At 43.7% G+C, this 20,944-nt stretch overlaps 2 protein-coding genes and 1 long non-coding RNA gene across 4 annotated transcripts; 1 reads left to right on the top strand and 2 right to left on the bottom strand.

Annotated features, from left to right (window-relative positions):
- Positions 1-1,199: 1,199 nt before the first annotated feature.
- Positions 1,200-6,386, bottom strand: LOC115116494 (F-box only protein 47). Its single transcript, XM_029644986.2, has 10 exons — positions 6,177-6,386; positions 5,804-5,980; positions 5,430-5,506; positions 3,480-3,557; positions 3,259-3,367; positions 3,007-3,180; positions 2,740-2,889; positions 2,142-2,284; positions 1,853-2,012; positions 1,200-1,758 (listed from the first exon to the last, which is right to left on the bottom strand). Exons 1-10 carry the CDS (start codon positions 6,349-6,351, stop codon positions 1,661-1,663), a joined length of 1,341 nt encoding a protein of 446 aa, XP_029500846.1. The 5' UTR covers positions 6,352-6,386; the 3' UTR covers positions 1,200-1,660.
- Positions 6,387-7,278: 892 nt separating this feature from the next.
- On the top strand, positions 7,279-20,694 carry LOC115111896 (claudin-14-like). Of its 2 annotated transcripts, XM_029638437.2 has the most exons (5): positions 7,279-7,493; positions 15,386-15,493; positions 17,709-18,716; positions 18,852-19,080; positions 19,194-20,694. In XM_029638437.2, the coding sequence occupies exons 3-5, from the start codon at positions 18,483-18,485 to the stop codon at positions 19,472-19,474; spliced, it is 744 nt and encodes a 247-aa protein (XP_029494297.1). In that variant the 5' UTR covers positions 7,279-7,493; positions 15,386-15,493; positions 17,709-18,482; the 3' UTR covers positions 19,475-20,694. The 2 variants fall into 2 exon arrangements, with proteins under 2 accessions (XP_029494297.1, XP_029494290.1); XM_029638430.2 differs by lacking the exons at positions 7,279-7,493; positions 15,386-15,493 and adding an exon at positions 15,541-15,849.
- LOC115111943 (uncharacterized) lies at positions 11,188-16,066 on the bottom strand. Its single transcript, XR_003860874.1, has 3 exons — positions 15,964-16,066; positions 11,381-11,575; positions 11,188-11,303 (listed from the first exon to the last, which is right to left on the bottom strand). It is a non-coding gene; the product is annotated as an uncharacterized LOC115111943 (long non-coding RNA).
- Positions 20,695-20,944: the final 250 nt, after the last annotated feature.

Genomic DNA, 20,944 nt, shown 5'->3' with positions numbered 1-20,944 from the left:
TCCGGTCTCTTCGCTGGCCATGGCAGAACACTGACATTCCTGTCTTGCAGACAATCAGCATTCTCATGCTGGACGGTCATGTCAGGATGAGCCTGCAGGAAGGATACCACATGAGGGAGGAGAATGTCTTCCCTGTAACGCACAGTGTTGAGATTGCCTGCAATGACAACAAGCTCAGTCCGATGATGCTGTGACACACCGCCCCAGACCATGACGGACCCTCCACCTCCAAATCAATCCCACTGGAGAGTACAGGCGTCAGTGTAACGCTCATTACTTCCGACGATAAACGTGAATCCGACCATCGCCCCTGGTGAGACAAAATCGTGACTCGTCAGTGAAGAGCACTTTTTGCCAGTCCTGTCTGGTCCAGCGACGGTGGGTTTGTGCCCATAGGCGACGTTGTTGCCGGTGATGTCTGGTGAGGACCTTCCTTAGTCCAGCCTATTGCGGACAGTCTGAGCACTGATGGAGGGAATGTGCATTCCTGGTGTAACTCAGGCAGTTGTTGCCATCCTGTACCTGTCCCGCAGGTGTGATGTTCAGATGTACCGATCCTGTGCAAGTGTTGTTACACGTGGTCTGTCACTGCAAGGATAATCAGCTGTCCGTCCTGCCTCCCTGTAGCGCTGTCTTAGGCGTCTCACAGTACAGACATTGCAATTTATTGCCCTGGCCACATCTGCAGACCTCATGCCTCCTTTCAGCATGCCTAAAGACACGTTCACGCAGATGAGCAGGGACCCTGGGCATCTTTCTTTTGGTGTTTTTCAGAGTCAGTAGAAAGGCCTCTTTAGTGTCCTACGTTTTCATAACTGTGACCTTAATTGCCTACCGTCTGTAAGCTGTTAGTCTTAACGACCTTTCCACAGGTGCATGTTCATTAATTGTTCATGTGTCATTGAACAAGCACAGAAAACAGTGTTTAAACCCTTTACAATGAAGATCTGTGAAGTTATTTGGATTTTTACGAATGTTGTTGCTGAGTTTATTACACTAGTCAGTGCTAAATATATTCCTATATATTGGGATGTTTTAATGAAAACAAACGGCTTGGTATTTTCTTGATTTGTAGTCTCTTCCTTTTCATCAAAGGGGGTGACAATTTATCTTTCTATTTGCTGGATCTTTATGTTCATTGATCTCACATAGTGAGAGGAGATAATAGTGAATCAACACTGTAGACCCCAAAGTCCATTTTAATAATTTATGCAAAAACAGATGAGTTTCAGCTTCCATCAACACAGAAGCATCAAGTACAATCAATGCATCATAACCGTTATACTGTACAAGTTGAACACCTTTATGAAATGCTAATAAATAGTTGCAAACTTATGTTAATAAATCTATAAATATAATTAAATACTCCCTTTACAGGATACCAATATTTTAAAGCAGTTAATTTACAAAGGTATAAATAAGCTGTATAACAAAAGTATAAAAGTGTAATGATGTGAATACTGTTGACAAAGGGAGAAGAAACCCTTAATTTTCCCTATCGTCTTGGGCTACCTTCAATCCTTTTATATCCCTCTATCTGCTCCAACACAAACCTTCAGATCATCATTTCCCTGACAATGTCCCTACTCTCTCCTTTTCTTCGTTCTCTTATCCCCTCACCCCTTTATCTCTTCAGCCCCTCACTTTCCTTTCTCTGTCCTCAATCCTTCTTGAGGAACATGTAGACTATCTCAGTGTGGAAGTGAGCGCTGGCATTCAGGAGGCTCTGGAAGGTCTCCATGTCCTCATGACGGTTACCTGAAAGAGAGGGAGATGACTGACAGTACAGACAAAGGCCATATGGCTATCTGGGACCAAACATAGTGAACCACCTGCCCTGCCATGTCCTCACCTGCCATGACAACCTCGTACATCTCCATGGTAACCTCTGAGAACATGTTCTCAACGCTCTGGATGAATGACCACCTGTCTGACGGCGACAAGAACACCTGGCACACCTGCTGCACCATCCTCACCGACCAGTTCATACAATAGCCGTCCTTCTCACACACCTACAATACACACATATGAAACATAACTATAACACACACAAGCATTTCGCTACACCAACATCTGGTAAATATGTGTATATTTGATTTGATTTGAATAGCCATCCTTCTCACACACAGATGTGTACTGACCAGTATGAGGTAGACGAGGAGTCGTGAGATCTCAAAGAGGCGTCCGTTGAGAGCCTTGCTAGCCAGAATACTGTAACACAGACTGTTCCCACACAGGATCAACAGCCTGGCCACGCTCTCTACATGCCACGCCTGGGGGAGCACTGGGGAGACCAGAGAGATGTGATGAGCACAACGAAGACGCTGTGTGCACCTGTATAAAGGTGTGTGTGTGCGTGTGTTAAGATATGGTAGCCCTTTCGTGCAGTCAACGACGAAAAGTGCCCTCTTTCGCCTCACGGGTGGAATGTTATTAATATTTTTCATAATTTCATAATTAATAAAGATTATTTATTTCATAATTAATAAAGATTATTTTTTAAACAATGAAAATCCAGTGTTTCTATGTCAAACAGTTTTGTTATATTTCAGTCTACTGTGATGTATATAAAGTGTAATATTTGGATGCAAACTCAGCTCTATATTTGACATGGTACAGGTGTCTTCTTTTTTGTAAGCCCATGTGCGTGAGGTAAATAATTTGTTTCAAAGGCTACCAAGAATCACTCCGTGTGACCGTGATTTAGCCCACTACAGTAAAAGGTTAAAGTGTGTGTACCTGTGAGTTCCTCCAGTATGGCCAGTACGGTGTCAGTGGTCCAGTCTCTAGCCTCCAGGTCACTGTGGAGCAGGATCACAGCCTTGGCCAAGTCCCACAGAGAACACTGGGCTACTCCTGCACCCAGCTGCTCCAGCCAGCCCAGAGAACCTGGAAAAAATACAGACTGTTAATATACACACACACACACACACAGACACACACACTCTCTACCATGGGCCAGGGTTGGAGGATGTACACACATGCACAAACTCACTGCATACTAACCGTCAGGCAGCCGTGGTCCATAGAGTATGAACAGTAGCCTGGCCTGTGAGACTATGGGCCAGGACTGGAGGATCCTGGTGAGCCAGAACAGAGTGTCTCTTCGGCTGCTCCACGGCTCCAACAGAACCTGACGACAGAACCCACGGATCTGCAGCTCCAACCGCTGACATGCTCCTAGACACAGAGGGGAAACATTACTGTCTCTCTTTCCTCCTCACACCCTCTCTCTCTGAATTAGGGACAGACACCCACCTGGCTTTCCAGTGACGACCAACTCGATCTTCCGGGGAAGGTTTGTGAAGTCGCACAGGAAGTTGAAGACCCGGTGACACTCCAGCTCATCCCAGCCCGCAATCAACGTCTGTCAGTCAAACAGCAATGATCTGTTACATATCTTTTTTTCAGGAGACTGAAAAGATTTGTCTTGTGTGTTTCATAGGTATTTTTCTTTTGAAACTACTTTAGGGTCTCACCTGCAAGAAAACTCCGTAGCTGGAGAAGAAAGGGCAGCCTGTTGAGGCAGTGCACTGCTCCATCATGAAGCACGGGACCTGAGAGGCAGGGAGAGACAAGCGGTCTATGTAAGTCTATGGACATCTACAACCGGTCTCTCCAACCCTGTTCCTGGAGAGCTGCCGTCCTGTAGGTTTTTGTTCCAACCATAATCTAGCAAACCTGATTCTAATAACTAGCTGGTTGATTAGCTGAATCAGGTTAGTTACACCTGTGGTTGGATTGAAAACCTACTACAGGAGGATAGCTCTCCAGCAACAGGGTTGAAGCACTAATCTACAGTATGTAGGCCTTACAACACTGAACAAAAATATAAACGCAACATGTAAAGTGTTGGTGCCATGTTTCATGAGCTGAAATAAAAAATCCCAGAAATTTTTCAAAGGCCTTGTGCTGGGGACAATAAAAGGCTACTTTAAAATGTGAGGAGTATTTCTGTCTTTAATAAAGCCATTTTGTGGGGGAAAACTAATTCTAATTGGCTGGGCCTGGGTCACCAGTGGGTGGACCTGCCTGCCAAGTGGGTGGGCCTATGCCCTCCAAGGCCCACCCATGGCTGCACCACTGCCCAATCATGTGAAATCCATAGATTAGGGCCTAAGTGTAGGTAACAACCCATCAGCCACGCTGATCCTCGACACGGGGGGCCCCTCAGGGATGCGTGCTCAGTTCCCTCCTGTACTCTATGTTCACTCATGACTGCATGGCCAGGCACAACTCCAACACCATCGTTAAGTTTGCAGATGACAAAACAGTGGTAGGCCTGATCACCGACAACGATGAGACAGCCTATAGGGAGGTTAGAGAACTGACCGTGTGGTTCAAGGAGAACAACCTCTCCCTCAACGTGAATAAGACAAAAGAGATGACTGTGGAATACAGGAAAAGAAGGACCGAGCACGCCCCCATTCTCATCGACGGAGCTATAGCGGAGCAGGTTAAGAGCTTCAAGTTCCTTGGCGTCCACATCACCAACAAACTAACATTGTCCAAGCACACCAAGACAGTCGTGAAGAGGGCACGACATAACCTTTTCCCCCACAGGAGACTGAAAAGATTTGGCATGTTTTTACAGCTACACCAGAGTGCATCCTGACGGGTTGCAACTGCTCGGCCTCCGACCACAAGGCACTACAGACGGTAGTGCGTATGGTCAAACTTCCTGCCATCCAGGACCTATATACCAGGCGGTGTCAGAGGAAGGCCCTAAGACTCCAGCCACCCTATTCATATACTGTTCTCTCTGCTACCACATGGCAAGCAGTACTGGAGCGCCAAGTCTAGGTCAAAGAGGCTTCTAAACAGCTTCTACCCCCAAGCCATAAGACTCCTGAACAGCTAATCAAATAGCTACCCAGACTATTTGCATTGCCCCCCCCCCCCCTCTACGCTGCTACTACTCTCTGTTATTATCTATGCATAGTCACTTTAATAACTCTACCTACATGTACATACTACCTCAATTACCTCAACACCGGTGCCCCCACACATTGACTCTGTACCGGTACCCCCTGTATACAGCCCCGCTATTGTTATTTACTGCTGCTCTTTAATTATTTGTTATTCTTATCTCTTACTTTTTGGGGGGTATTTTCTTAAAACTGCATTGTTGGTTAAGGGTTTGTAAGTATGCATTTCATTTTAAGGTCTACACCTGTTGTATTCGGCGCATGTGACAAATAACATTTGATTTGATTTTTATTTATTTTATTTAATAGATTTCCTCATGTGAACTGTAACTAGGTAAAATATTTTATTTCACAACCTGTGTTATAATGATTAACTGGTTCTTTTTTATTTTTTATGTGTAACAACTCATGCTTTACTACAGTAGTTTAACAACATTGCTAAATATCCTTATCATTCATTTCCATAACCTTATCTATCTCCCTCACCTTTCTCTGTCTTACCTGGGAGAACTTGCTATATATAAACTTCAACCTGTCCTTTGTAGGTAGCAACAGGGTACACCTCTTGAACAACAACCCTGAGACAACAAGCAGAAACAAACAACAAGGTGACACCATGACTACATCTGTTTGTCAACCCTGAATGAATAAAGATTGACATAACACTTACATGACTAAAAAGCACTTCTAGACACAGTTATCTTGAGGTAGCCTAGAGTGTATTATGAAAAGGCTGTTCCACTGGATGTCATAAGGTGAAAGCACCAATTTGTAAGTCGCTCTGGATAAGAGCGTCTGCTAAATGACTTAAATGTAATGTAAATGTGCTGTGATTGACTTCATATTCCCGCCTATAGGCTGTACCTACTACCTACCCAGCGCTTTGTAGTGTCCCAGGGTGGCAGGGTCCTCTTTGGGAGGAGAGGAGAGAGAGGAGCAGTGCCGGAGCTTTTGTAGGATTATTCTGTTCCTCCAGGTCTGAGTAGAGATGTGATTCACAATGTAGCGACTGATGGCCTTGGACACCATGCTGAATACACTGATCTCAAGCACTGCAACACACAGAGGCATGTGGGTCATATCACACACACACACACACCTGGCTAGCCTAGAAGACATGACTGGAAAGACCGTCATTAGGTCAATGACAATCAACATACACATTGACAGGCCTACCAGCCTTCCTTTCCTTCTATCTCTCCCTTCCTCCATTCATTGTATTTAAACCAGTTAGCTAGTTAGACCTACCAGAGAGTCTGTCCAGGACCATGTCAAAGACCTCTGCAGGCAGCCTCTCGAAGAAGCAGCCACTGGCCATGCCCTGACTCCGGGTCGTGATGGTTCTCACCGGATAGGGCTGGCGACGGGACCGTCGGCGGTGGAACTTCTGGGTCATGGTGAATTTCCTGGTGACTGCCGCCATCGCCACAAAACTGTCCGGTCGCTATTGACCCGAGGATAAACTAGGAATTGAAGGTTGAAGGTCATTTGGCAAGAATAATTTATTCATTTCCAAAGAGAACAACATCAAAGACAGCTGTCAACTTTAAGAGTGAACTACTGTAACAAGCTAACGTTAGCTGTCATTTGCCTGGCTTTACCTTTAGCTTTTGGATGCGAAAACGAATCCAACAATAGCATACACTGAGTAAACTTGTGAGCTGTCTTCAGACTTATACTGTTCTTTTTTATCATAGACTAGAAAGTGAATATTTTGGCAAGCTAGCTGCTGAGAAGAAACGTTCCGAGGCTGAGGTAGGACTACAGACAGACTTGTTTTTGGCGACCCCTCGCGAGTGAAACAGCTCTGCCGCGAAATACTCATCTCGCGCGAAAAAAAATAACCTTCCCTTCCATCAACATTTTCTGAATGTTTTTGTGCTGACTTTACTTTTGTAATATCATGTAAACGTGCGATGTACATTTGCCTATAATCCCCATCCCTCTCATGTAGGCTAGTCTAATGATTGGTCTGACATGACATGAGCAGATTTTTTGAAATGCTGTTTCTAGATCTACTGTAACAGTAGCCTATGAATAAAGCGATTAGAATGTGAAATGTTTAGGCCTTATCTGCATTCAACAGGTGCTTACAATGATCAATCAAATATAAATGTAATATTTGCTGTCCTAGAAGCAGATAATAAACACCTAATTACAGACAGAGGCCCAATAGTTTCTAGCCTTCCCTTGAGTTGTGGCCCAGCACAGCTCCTTAATGCATGGAGGATTACTGTGCTTCCCCTAAGGCTATTAACTCCTCGGTACTCATATGGCATCTCCCTCTGGAGGAGATACACAGGACACATAATCCTATAAAAGAGACTGACACAGGGCAGGATGGGCTGCACTAGGCTGATAGAAAAGCCACTGCTAGGCTACTGTATGGAGGAATGACAGCCAGATTGGGAATATAGCCTTGTGTGTCTGTCTTCTATAGCGTCCTTAGACACAAATTTAGTGAATGGGACTAAGAATACAGTGGCAGCCTGTATCACTGACCAGATCAAGAGCAACCAGCAGATTTGGATGAGCTCACACCACATGGGATCTCCTGTATATCAGGTACTGTACTTATGTGTCACTCTGTTGTCCCATGATAAGAGCTTTATGTTTATTTATTTAAAATGTATTTAACGAGGCAAGTTATTTAAGAACAAATTCTTATTTACAATGAAAAGGCAAAAGGCCTCCTGCGGGGACAGGGCCTGGGATTATTTGTATTTTTTTTAAATGAATAGAATATAAATATAGGACAAAACACACATCACAACAAGAGAGACACAACACTACATAAAGAGAGACCTAAGACAACAACATAACAAGGCAGCAACACATGACAACACAGCATGGTAGAAACACAACATGACAACATGGTAGCAACACAACATGGTAGCAGCAAAAAAACATGGTACAAATATTATTGGGCAAAGTCAACAGCACAAAGGTCAAGAAGGTAGAGACAACAATACATCACACAAAGCATCCACAACTGTCAGGAAGAGTGTCCATGATTGAGTCTTTGAATGAAGCGATTGAGATGAAAATGTCCAGTTTGAGTGTTTGTTGCAGCTCGTTCCAGTCGTTAGCTGCAATGAACTGAAATAAGGAGCGACCCGGGGATGTGTGGGCTTTGGGGACCTTTAACAGAATGTGACTGGCAGAACGGGTGTTGTATGTGGAGAATGAGGGCTGCATTAGATATCTCAGATAGGGGGGTGTGAGGCCTAAGAGGGTTTTATAAATAAGCATCAACCAGTGGGTCTTGTGACGGGTATACAGAGATGACCCGTTTACAGAGGAGTATAGAGTGCAGTGATGTGTCCTGTAAGGAGCATTGGTGACGAATCTGATGGCCGAATGGTAAAAAAAACATCTGCTTGAGAGCACCCTTTCCTGCCAATCGATACATTTATGTCTCCGTAATCTAGCATGGGTAGGATGGTCATCTGAATCAGGGTTAGTTTGACAGCTGGGGTGAAAGAGGAGCGATTACGATAGAGGAAACCAAGTCTAGATTTAACCTTAGCCTGCAGCTTTGATATGTGCTGAGAGAAGGACAGTGTACCGTCTAGCCATACACCCAAGTACTTGACTACCTCAAGCTCTAAACCCTCAGAGGTAGTAACAACACCTGTGGGAAGAGAGGCATTCTTCTTACCAAACCACATGACCTTTGTTTTGGAGGTGTTCAGAACAAGGTTAAGGGTAGAGAAAGCTTGTTGGACACTAAGAAAGCTTTGTTGTAGAGTATTTAACACAAAATCCGGGGAGGAGCCAGCTGAGTATAAGACTGTATCATCTGCATATAAATGGGTGAGAGAGCTTCCTACTGCCTGAGCTATGTTGTTTATGTAAATTGAGAGAGCGTGGGGCCTAGGATTGAGCCTTGGGGTACTTCCTTGGTGACAGGCAGTGGTTGAGACAGCAGATTTTCTGACTTTATACACTGCACTCTTTGAGAGAGGTAGTTAGCAAACCAGGCCAAAGACCCCTCAACGACACCAATACTCCTAAGCCGGCCCACGAGAATGGAATGGTCTACCGTAACAAAAGCTTTGGCCAAGTCAATAAAAATAGCAGCACAATAGGCTCTATCCATTATACAGCCTCCAACGTTCTAATTTACTTCAGATTGGGTTGATGACTTCCGGAGCGAGTTCTGCTATTGTTTTTATCATTAGCTTACTAGCTATCGTCAATGCATTTCTGACTGAAATAGTTCGCAATGAATATGTTTAAATTACAGCCCGCGAAGGAGGTGCTAATGAACATTGTTCAGTGCCTCTGTGTTTAGTTTCTTCCAAATGTAATGGTATTGTGAGCTTCCATCGTTTCCCGGTCGATGAAGAGCTCAGAAAAAGGTGGTTGGTGGCAGTACGTCATGACAACTTTGCTGTCACCAAACACACAAAGGTGTGTAGTACACATTTAGTCGAAATTGACTTTGTTGGGGGAAAATTGGGGGGCAACAATACCTAAAAAGAGGTGTTGTTCCTACTGTCTTCGCGTGGAACTGGCACATTCAAAAGAGACCTGGTGTTTGGGAAAAAAGACTGAAACCTCCTGCTCCGACTGACGGGGATGAAGAACAAGGTGCGCTGCCTATGGACTGTGCCATCTCTGATCCGGTCCAGAGCATGGGCCAAGCCAGTGTAAATGTACATGTGTTAATTTGCTAGCAGCAAAATAATAATGTGTTTATCTACGACATGTATCAATCATTTGTGTTGTAGTGGATATCAGTTTGTGTGGAGCTTGTATTGGCTTTAATTAGGCAATGAGTAACAGGGGTGGGGGAAAGAAATCAAGTAAACAGAATAACCAAAATGCAAGACTGAATACAATGTTAGAGATGTGTAATTGATTAACTGAACTGTTGAACATTTGCTGAAATACATTTTTGTGAAACAAATCTATTCTACTGTAGATTTCTTCACAAGAACATCAATACTTATTTTTCATAAAACCACTAAACTTGGCACCCATGCAGGGGATCCATTCAGGTGCGAGAGACTTCTGCAAGTAGTGGTAAAAATAGAAGGGGTCAACCTTCTCTCTTATAGTTTTTGAAACCTGTAGATCTTTATATATCCTTTCAACTAGGATGTCCTCCTGTGTACAGCTGACAAAGTCACACCAGCTACAACCTGTGAGAAGGATTTGACCTTGCACCCACCAGTAGTAAGCATGAGATCTCTTCAACTTCAGCTCTCCATTCTGTATCTTCAGGTAAGGGCATCAGCTCTCCATTCTGTATCCTCAGGTAAGGGCAGTCAACATAACTTGGTACATTTGGGCACTTGACCTCTAAGAATCCAAAGTGTGGTCTCACACTGGGATCAAATATGATTCCATCTGGAGAGGATCCTAACCACGGAGCATCTGGGTGCACTACAAAGCCACCCGGAAAGAAGTTAACATTCTTCAGTGTGCAGTACTCCAGTACAGCTACTGGCTCCATGGCTAGCCCCCTCTTCATATCCATGGTCTGCCTACCAGATCCCTGTACAGCCACTGGCTCCATGGCTAGCCCTCTCTTCATCTCCATGGTCTGCATACCAGATCCCTTGAACATCCGCTCAGCTAGGTGGTCAGCTGAGGTCTCTCCCCGGACATGGCAAACCTCTTGGAAGCGAGATGATGTTATTCTCATTTTCCTGAGCTGATGCCATTCCGGGCTGCTGCTCTGCTCCCTTGTAGCAACCTTGACTTTGTGTGACATCTCGTAGGTTGTCTCTAATGCCTTGAGGTGGAACTGCTCCTGATGGCTAAGGACATAAGCACACTGGGAAGCCTGTAGCCATCTAATGGAAGTATTGGTGGAGAAGAGGCATCGGTAATCTTCACAATTTCACGGGTCTTTGGCTGTGTAAGCTGATAGGACAGAACACTGCCGGCTTACACTGGCCCAAAGGCGGACTCAACCAGGAGCACGTCAGCTGACATTTCCATTGTTGTCACAAGAGGGGCAGTAAGTGGAGAAAAGTTGGCATACGTTTCTGAGACGCGGAGAAGGTCCATGTCAGGCATGTATCCATTGAGTGCTTTGTAGAGAGAACTTCTGCAAAACATTTTAAAACCTTACCATCAGGTTGGAGAGATTACTATGACAAAGACTCATGTAACTTTTCCAGAAACAGCACAAGCCCGAAAGTTTTTTTTTAAATGAATTAAAATATACAGATTTATAGATTACATGTATGTATTTGCCCCCAGTCTTTGTCCCAAATATTTGTCATTATCATCTGGATACAAGAAAATGTTTTCTAAAATGTTTCCATTCTAGGAACCTCCAACTTACCTTATTCCATCAGCACACGAGTTAGTTGGTTTACGGAACTCTATCCCATCAACCGGACCTGGCTTCACACCCTAATTAACAAGGATTTACTGTTACATAGGCTGAATACTTTACAGAATTATTTTTTTATGGATATTGATAGACTCACAAGTGTTCTTGGCTTGTGCCAACACTGTTCTGTGTCTGTGCAGCTGTGAACTGGTGGTGCAGCAGGAATGTTTCATTGAGAGTAGTGCGCTGTCTGGTAAAGAAGGGCTACCAGATGATTGCACCCCGCACTTCCTGCAACACAGGAGCAGTGGCTTTGGACCACTCTCACTGGTACGGGGTGCTTTAACACCATCTGTGAAGATAAGTGAAGTGACTGAAGTGAGAAACAAGAATGATGAGGTCCATAAATAACAATAAACATAGTAGTGTCTAGTCTTATTAACTAGGGGCTCATTTAACTATACAGGAATAGGTTGTGTCTCAATAACACAATTACCAAACACTGCATCAACAGATCTTAACAGGTTATTTGGTAAAGTGGGCAATTCTAAATTGGGATTGGGACCCATCATTAATATCTATCTACTGATAAGATTAAACACTGACACTGTCTCAAACACATTTTGACCATGATGACAGTGTCTCACAGGAGATGTTTAACAAGGTCCCTAGTAGCTATCTATAACCTTTCCCTACTCTCATGCTGTGCAGCTTTTCACCCTTCCTCATGGACCTGTGACAGGCAGCCCTCACGGTGATCTCCCCTGTCAAAGTATCTTTGTTAGATACTGTGTAGAAAGACATGAATAACAATTATTTTTAGCTAGCAAATATAGCTAGCAAGCATAACTTAACCAAGCTAACGAAAATACACACGTTCTCAGGTAGATTATGTCAACGTTACATCATTTTACGAAGTAACTAGCTAACGTTATATCTGTCACTGACTTGGTATTTACCTTCATAGTTGTCTATGTAGCTTCCTATATACATCTTGAACCCCTTTTCATTCTTGCTAGCTGGAGTCAATTCAATTCAAGGGCTTTATTGGCATGGGAAACATGTGTTAACATTGCCAAAGCAAGTGAGGTAGACAACATACAAAGTGAATATATAAAGTGAAAAACAACAAAAATTAACAGTAAACATTACACATACAGAAGTTTCAAAACAGTAAAGACATTACAAATGTCAGATTATATATATATATACAATGTACAAATAGTTAAAGGACACAAGATAAAATGAATAAGCATAAATATGGGTTGTAATTTACAATGGTGTTTGTTCTTCACTGGTTGCCCTTTTCTCGTGGCAACAGGTCACAAATCTTGAGTCTCTTGAGTCTCTGAAGCTGATTTAACAATTCGATGTACATCATTAATATTAATTTGAGGCCTGAAGACACCTAGTAAATAACTGTGACATAGTGGTAGTGACGTTATATCGTCGATAACAACTAAACTGACCGGAAATTGCCACACCGATAGGGAGTGTGTTTAGAACGTTAGATCATGGAATGTGCATACGGGCTTTATTGCTTAGAATCAAGGGCAATGATGACATCATTGAGGACCTTTAAGGTTGCAGTGACACATCCATAATCTGAGCAGAAACCAGATTGTATACAAGAGAATACTATAGACATCAAGAAAGCCTGTCAGTTGATTATTAACACGTTTTTTCAACACTTCTGATAAACAGGGCAAAATAGAAACAGTTAGGATAAGCTTGATATCCCGCTTTAAATAAAGGACGAACTGTGGCTGCCTTCCAAGCAATGGGAACCTCCCCAGAAAGGAGAGACAAGTTAAAAAGGTCAGAGATAGGCTTGGTGATGATAGGGGCAGCAACCTTAAAGAAGAAAGGAGAGACAGGTTAAAAAGGTTGGAGATAGGCTTGGTGATGATAGGGGCAGCAACCTTAAAGAAGAAAGGAGAGACAGGTTAAAAAGGTCGGAGATAGGCTTGGTGATGATAGGGGCAGCAACCTTAAAGAAGAAAGGAGAGACAGGTTAAAAAGTTTGGAGATAGGCTTGGTGATGATAGGGGCAGCAACCTTAAAGAAGAAAGGAGAGACAGGTTAAAAAGGTCGGAGATAGGCTTGGTGATGATAGGGGCAGCAACCTTAAAGAAGAAAGGAGAGACAGGTTAAAAAGTTTGGAGATAGGCTTGGTGATGATAGGGACAGCAACCTTAAAGAAGAAAGGAGAGACAGGTTAAAAAGGTTGGAGATAGGCTTGGTGATGATAGGGGCAGCAACCTTAAAGAAGAAAGGAGAGACAGGTTAAAAAGGTCGGAGATAGGCTTGGTGATGATAGGGGCAGCAACCTTAAAGAAGAAAGGAGAGACAGGTTAAAAAGGTCGGAGATAGGCTTGGTGATGATAGGGGCAGCAACCTTAAAGAAGAAAGGAGAGACAGGTTAAAAAGTTTGGAGATAGGCTTGGTGATGATAGGGGCAGCAACCTTAAAGAAGAAAGGAGAGACAGGTTAAAAAGGTCGGAGATAGGCTTGGTGATGATAGGGGCAGCAACCTTAAAGAAAAAAGGAGAGACAGGTTAAAAAGTTTGGAGATAGGCTTGGTGATGATAGGGGCAGCAACCTTAAAGAAGAAAGGAGAGACAGGTTAAAAAGGTCAGAGATAGGCTTGGTGATGATAGGGGCAGCAACCTTAAAGAAGAAAGGAGAGACAGGTTAAAAAGGTCGGAGATAGGCTTGGTGATGATAGGGGCAGCAACCTTAAAGAAGAAAGGAGAGACAGGTTAAAAAGGTCAGAGATAGGCTTGGTGATGATAGGGGCAGCAACCTTAAAGAAGAAAGGAGAGACAGGTTAAAAAGGTCAGAGATAGGCTTGGTGATGATAGGGGCAGCTACCTTAAAGAAGAAAGGAGAGACAGGTTAAAAAGGTCGGAGATAGGCTTGGTGATGATAGGGGCAGCAACCTTAAAGAAGAAAGGAGAGACAGGTTAAAAAGGTTGAAGATAGGCTTGGTGATGATAGGGGCAGCAACCTTAAAGAAGAAAGGAGAGACAGGTTAAAAAGGTCAGAGATAGGCTTGGTGATGATAGGGGCAGCAACCTTAAAGAAGAAAGGAGAGACAGGTTAAAAAGGTTGAAGATAGGCTTGGTGATGATAGGGGCAGCAACCTTAAAGAAGAAAGGAGAGACAGGTTAAAAAGGTCAGAGATAGGCTTGGTGATGATAGGGGCAGCAACCTTAAAGAAGAAAGGAGAGACAGGTTAAAAAGGTCGGAGATAGGCTTGGTGATGATAGGGGCAGCAACCTTAAAGAAGAAAGGAGAGACAGGTTAAAAGGTCGGAGATAGGCTTGGTGATGATAGGGGCAGCAACCTTAAAGAAGAAAGGAGAGACAGGTTAAAAAGGTCGGAGATAGGCTTGGTGATGATAGGGGCAGCAACCTTAAAGAAGAAAGGAGAGACAGGTTAAAAAGGTCGGAGATAGGCTTGGTGATGATAGGGGCAGCAACCTTAAAGAAGAAAGGAGAGACAGGTTAAAAAGGTCAGAGATAGGCTTGGTGATGATAGGGGCAGCAACCTTAAAGAAGAAAGGAGAGACAGGTTAAAAAGGTTGGAGATAGGCTTGGTGATGATAGGGGCAGCAACCTTAAAGAAGAAAGGGTCTAAACAATATGACCCAGATGTTTTTTTGGGGTCAAGTTCAATGAGCTCCTAGCACCTCGGACTCAGTGACTGCCTGCAGGGAGAAACTTTGTAGCGGGGCATTTGGAAATAGAGGGAGAAGCGTCGGTGATAGTCACATTAGAAGGGGTGGGAGATGAGGAAATGTAACAGTCAATGAAGAGCTATTTGAAAATGTAATGCTTAAAACCTGCAAATCAAATTGTTTTGGGACAGACTTGGAGACAAACGAGCACTGAAGGTGATCCTTGGTAAAGATTGCCACTCCACCACCTTTGGAAGAACTGTTTTGCCGAAAAAGCTTAAAACCAGAAAGGTTAACATCAGTATTCAAAACATTCTTCCTTAACCACGTCTCAGTAATGACCAGCTAAGGCATGATCATTTATAATACTGTCATTATCTGCTATTGTCTTCTTAAATAGTCTAAGATTAGATACTGCACTGTCATCAAACATTTTTAATTTTGATCTGTTGTTTACATCTTACTTTTTGTTGTTGACAGATCCCCATATTGACTGGTGAGGAGGAGGAGGAACATGCAGTGTGATGATGCCCTCCCTCTTCCCCTGGGGCAGGAACTATGTTTGCATCTAACCCTTATAGAGCTGAAGTAAGCTACACCAGACCGAGCCACACTGCGTAACATTACTGACAGACAGTTGTCACCTCCCTAACAGGACAATAAGAACACACACATACCCATACACTGCCCCCACTTGGACACTGAAGCAGAGGCAACACTGGTAATAGAGGGAAAGAGAGAGTAAGAGAGAGCAAGCAGACAGAGCGCTGGTCTGGTCTGGGTTGTGGCGTGCAGCATTGACAAGCCTGTTAACTATAGAGAGTCATATAAATGCTTTATAACATGTGTCTGTGAATCTGCATAGAACACATAAACATAGACTGCCAGCCGCTTCCCGCCTCCTGTAGCATTGGACAGTACCCGGCTGGATATACATGTCACAGGTAAGAAGGAAAGAGGAGGGTGTAGGTGTTGAGTAAATCACTTTGTTGGGGTTCTTATTTTGTAGCTTTGTATTATTTGTGCTACGTGCACGGAAAAATTAAGTTTGAACTCACGTGAGCAGTAGCCAAAAACATGTTCATCTGTTGTTCTATTGTGTGGGTGTCTCCTCCCTTACAGAATCAATCATTAAACACAAAGAGCATTCTGTTCCCAGTGTCCCAGTGAGGAATGGAACTGTTGCGCTTTGATAGAGTATAGAACTAGTATAATGGTGACGGTTTGTTTCAAGATTGGTGGTAGATGAAGGAAAACTGGAAAGTGGAGTAGAAAGTGAAACATCATAGTATTGACGTCAACTTTAATCCCTCTGAATGAGGCAAAGGAGAACTGTAGTAGTCTAAATGATAGGCATATATGTATAAAGCAGAATAGCAACGGCATGTGGTTTAGTTCTGAGGTGTTAATTCTATTTTGGATCAGCCATGTCTGGAGCCTGCAGGCCTCCTGTCTGTCACTGTCCAGAGTTTGTGTGTGTGTGTGTGTGTGTGTGTGTGTGTGTGTGTGTGTGTGTGTGTGTGTGTGTGTGTGTGTGTGTGTGTGTGTGTGTGTGTGTGTGTGTGTGTGTGTGTGTGTGTGTGTGTGTGTGTGCGTGTGTGTGACCCACTGGCAGCAGTAGAATCATATCAGGACTCTGATCCCATATGCAGAAGCTTCCACACATTATCTACACTCTTTGAAAGAAAGGTTCCAAAAGGGTTCTTCAGCTATCCCCAAAGGAGCACCCTTTTGGGGTTCCATGTAGAAAGGACAGGATTCTACATGGAACCCAAAAAGGTTTTACCTGGAATCCAAAAAGCTTCTACTTGGAACCAAAAGATTCTACCTTGAACCAAAAAGAGTTATTCAAAGGTTTCTACTATGGGGATAGCCGAAGAACTTTAGATTCTAGATAGCACTTTTTTTTGGTGTACCGACAACACCCCCTCTCTCCTCCACTTCTTCAGATAATAATGTTTTATTACTTTATGCTTTATGACACAATCAACTTTGCTGTGACATTTAATATTACTGGCATTTGTTGTAAACAACGATAGTGGGTGTGGCAATGTGTGCTATATTGTTCACTAGATCCATGGCCCTCTCCTATCTGCATTATTCAAATCACAATAAAAGTTGTTTTCCAAAGTAAGTTACATAAGATGAAGGAGAGGACAGGGGAAAACAGAGTGAGTGAAAGTCAATGCTTAACTACCCTTGGGTTCCCAATACTTAAATGTCTAAACTACAGTATCTGCACCTCAGAGGCCCTTCCAAGAATCTCAATTTAATCAAACTTGCCGTGCAGCATTCATACAAAAGCATATTAAAATAATTCTGTCCTGTGGTTAAATACAATTAGGAGGTACCATATACATATATATATGCCATTTAGCAGACTCTTTTATCCAAAGCAACTGAGAGTCATGCCTGTATACATTTTACATATGGGTGGTCCCAGGAATCAAACTCACTATCCTAGCATTACAAGCACCATGCTCTACCAGCTGAGCTACATGCAAATGATTTGATGAAGCTTGTGACTAAATGACACATCTGTCTGTGAATGAACCACAGTTACCACTTTTGTAGAGTTATATATTCCAAAGGCATGTTACATATTCACAGTGATAAAATTCCAAACAGTATGATTAGCCTATAATAAAATGAGTTTTATTAAATCCATTATTTATTATGGACCAGCTGAATGCTTCTCATTAAGTCGTTTCAGTGTTTCTAAACAAGGGGTTATAAAAAGGTCTCTCATTCAGAAGTTAGTGGTTTGTTTCTGTGAATGTTTAATCATGTGTGTTCTCCACAGGGGCAGGGGGACAGTCACAGTCAAAGAGAGACTAGCTAGCTGAGCCCAGGGGACTACAATCAACAGGTGGAGCTGAACAAATAAGCTATTGGTCGCAGGCTCAGCCAACAAGACCAGGGACAGAAGCGTCAGTAGAAGGCCTTGTCAGAGAGAGCACTAGAGAGCATGTGGAAGCCACAGCCATTGTTTAAAACAACGCCAGAGACAACAACTGAAGCCTAGCCCCAGAGACTGAAGTCACAGCACAGAGCTCCGGAGACAACACTGAAGCCTAGCCCCAGAGACTGAAGTCACTGCACAGAGCTCCGGAGACAACACTGAAGCCTAGCCCCAGAGACTGAAGTCACTGCACAGAGCTCCGGAGACAACACTGAAGCCTAGCCCCAGAGACTGAAGTCACTGCACAGAGCTCCGGAGAAAACACTGAAGCCTAGCCCCAGAGACTGAAGTCATAGCACAGAGCTTTGGAGACAACACTGAAGCCAGTGAATCCACAACCCCTGAGCCCCAAAGAGACCACCACTGCGGGATGGCTTCAACACTGTGACTGACTCTAGACCCACTGGAGTTCCAACTGTACAGCTGGGAACCAGAGCTAAAGACCAGAATAATAGGATACTAAACTCACATCTCAAAGGGATTATTGTGTGGTTGTGTGTGTTGCTCTGTGTGTGTGGTTCTGTGTGTGTTGTCTTGGGTGTAGCAGTGCAGTGTGTGAGCTAGTTTTGTTTTAAATTCTGTGTGTGTAGTTCTCCATCAGCAGATGTTGCAGAAATGGCCAGCATGGTGGTCCAGCTCTTGGGCTTCTTCCTGGGTCTATTGGGGCTTGTAGTTAGTGTAGTTGCTACGGTGCTCCCCCATTGGCGGCGGACGTTATATGTGGGCTCTAACATCATCACAACCACTGCATACATGAAGGGGCTCTGGATGGAGTGTGTGTGGCACAGCACGGGCATCTACCAGTGTGAAGTACATCGCTCAATGCTGGCTCTGCCACCTGACCTGCAAGTAGGAATGATTGGTTGATTGATTTGTTAATTGATTCATTCATTGAATGGATTAATTTGAGCAACAGCCATTATGATACTAAATTCCTTTCTCCTCCCTCCTCCCTCGACCCTCGACCCTGCTCCCTCCCTCTAGGCAGCGCGGGCGTTGATGGTGCTATCCTGTCTGACCTCCACCCTGGCAGTCCTGGTGTCCTCTACAGGGATGAAGTGTACCCGCTGTGCCCGACGCTCCCCCACCAAGCACGTCCTGGCCATCAGTGGAGGGGTCTGCTTCCTGTCTGCAGGCATGCTCTGTCTTATCACTGTCTGCTGGACAACCAATGATGTCATCCTCGACTTCTACAACCCCATCCTACCTGAAGGTACTATTAATTCTATCAGTCCTGCTTTATTTACTTGTATTGTATTAGAACTCAGCTTTTGCTTATAATTGTCTGTTCAGATAAATAACAAGAAATGTTACTATGTGTTGCAGGTATGAAGTATGAGATTGGCATGGCGGTGTATTTGGGCTATGTCTCGGCCTGTCTAAGTCTGATGGGAGGGGCGGTGCTCTGTTGGAACTGTGAGGGGCGGCCCGGGAACGCCCTCCCCCTCCAGCTACCTCATCGTCACCACCCTCCTCCTCCCCCTGTCTTCAGCACTTTAAACACCCCAGCACCCCCTTACTATCCCCCTGCCGCACTGAATGGAAACCGCGCTCCCTCACGCACCTCAGTGTCCAGCAGTGGCTACAGACTCAACGACTATGTCTGAGGGATGGAGTACACACTCAATTATTGCTTCCTAGTGTGGAAGTGGACACACATAATTATTATGTTTGAATGTGGAATATAATACAAACTGATTGACCACGTCTAAGGGAGGTTCACACTCAATGACTTTCCAGACAACCTCCAGAGAGTGACTGAGGATGAGTGTGTTTTACAGTGTTGATGCTGTTCAGGTTGTGTCCTTCTTCTCTGAGGGAAAGTCCACAAGGTAATCCTGTCCTCTTTATCCTGTTGACTTTGTATGTTTACTATAATAATCCAGAAACACACTTTTGAACATCAACAGCCTTATTCCCTAATACAAAAGGAGCTTCCTTCGAACAGGCCTTTAGGACAAAGACAGCATATACCATAATGAGGACAAAGACAGCATATACCATAATGAGGACAAAGACAGCATATACCATAATGAGGACAAAGACAGCATATACCATAATGAGGACAAAGACAGCATACACCATAATGAGGACAAAGACAGCATACACCATAATGAGGACAAAGACAGCATACACCATAATGAGGACAAAGACAGCATACACCATAATGAGGACAAAGACAGCATACACCATAATGAGGACAAAGACAGCATATACCATAATGAGGACAGAGACAGCATATACCATAATGAGGACAGACAGCATATACCATAATGATAAGCCATATATGGTTCTTCCATGTGTATTATTATGTGTTCCAGTTTCATAGCTCATAACTTCATGGCTGTTAGCCACAAATAGATTTTTTAACTGCTCCAATTGTTGTGAAGCACTTCCTGTCTTCTCTATTATTGAATATATGTAAACTGCTTTATACTTCTCCTGTTATCTTAAAATACAAAGTCACCATGGTGCAACAGAATATAATTGAGCTTGAGGGTGGTAGGATAGGTTACTATTAACTACACTGAACAAAAATGTAAATGAAACAATTTTAAAGATTTTACAGTTCATTTTAAATAAATTCATTAGGCCCTTGGGCTCCCGAGTGACGCAGCGGTCTAAGGCACTGCATCTCAGTGCTAGAGGCGTCACTACAGACCCTGGTTCAATTTCAGGCTGTATCACAACCAGCCGTGATTGGGAGTCCCATAGGGGGGCACACAATTGGCCCAGCGTCGTTAGGATTTGGCTGGGGTAGGCTGTCATTGTAAATAAGAATGTGTTCTTAACTGACTTGCATAGTTAAATAAAAATTTAAAATCTATGGATTTCACATGACTGGTAATACAGATGTGCATCTGTTGGTCACAGATACCTTAAAAAAAAGTAGGGCCGTAGATCAAAAAAACAGCCAGTATCTGGTGTGACCAACATTTGCCTCATGCAGCGCGACACATCTCCTACACTTAGAGTTGATCAGGCTGTTGATTGTGGCCAGTGGAATGTTGTCCCACTCCTCTTCAATTGCTGTGTGAAGTTGCTGGATATTTGTGGGAATTGGAACACGCTGTCGT

The sequence above is a fragment of the Oncorhynchus nerka genome, linkage group LG3 (genome assembly GCF_034236695.1).
Source record: "Oncorhynchus nerka isolate Pitt River linkage group LG3, Oner_Uvic_2.0, whole genome shotgun sequence".
NCBI classification, from domain to species: Eukaryota; Metazoa; Chordata; class Actinopteri; order Salmoniformes; family Salmonidae; genus Oncorhynchus; species Oncorhynchus nerka.
This window is presented reverse-complemented; position numbering and strand designations above follow the sequence as displayed.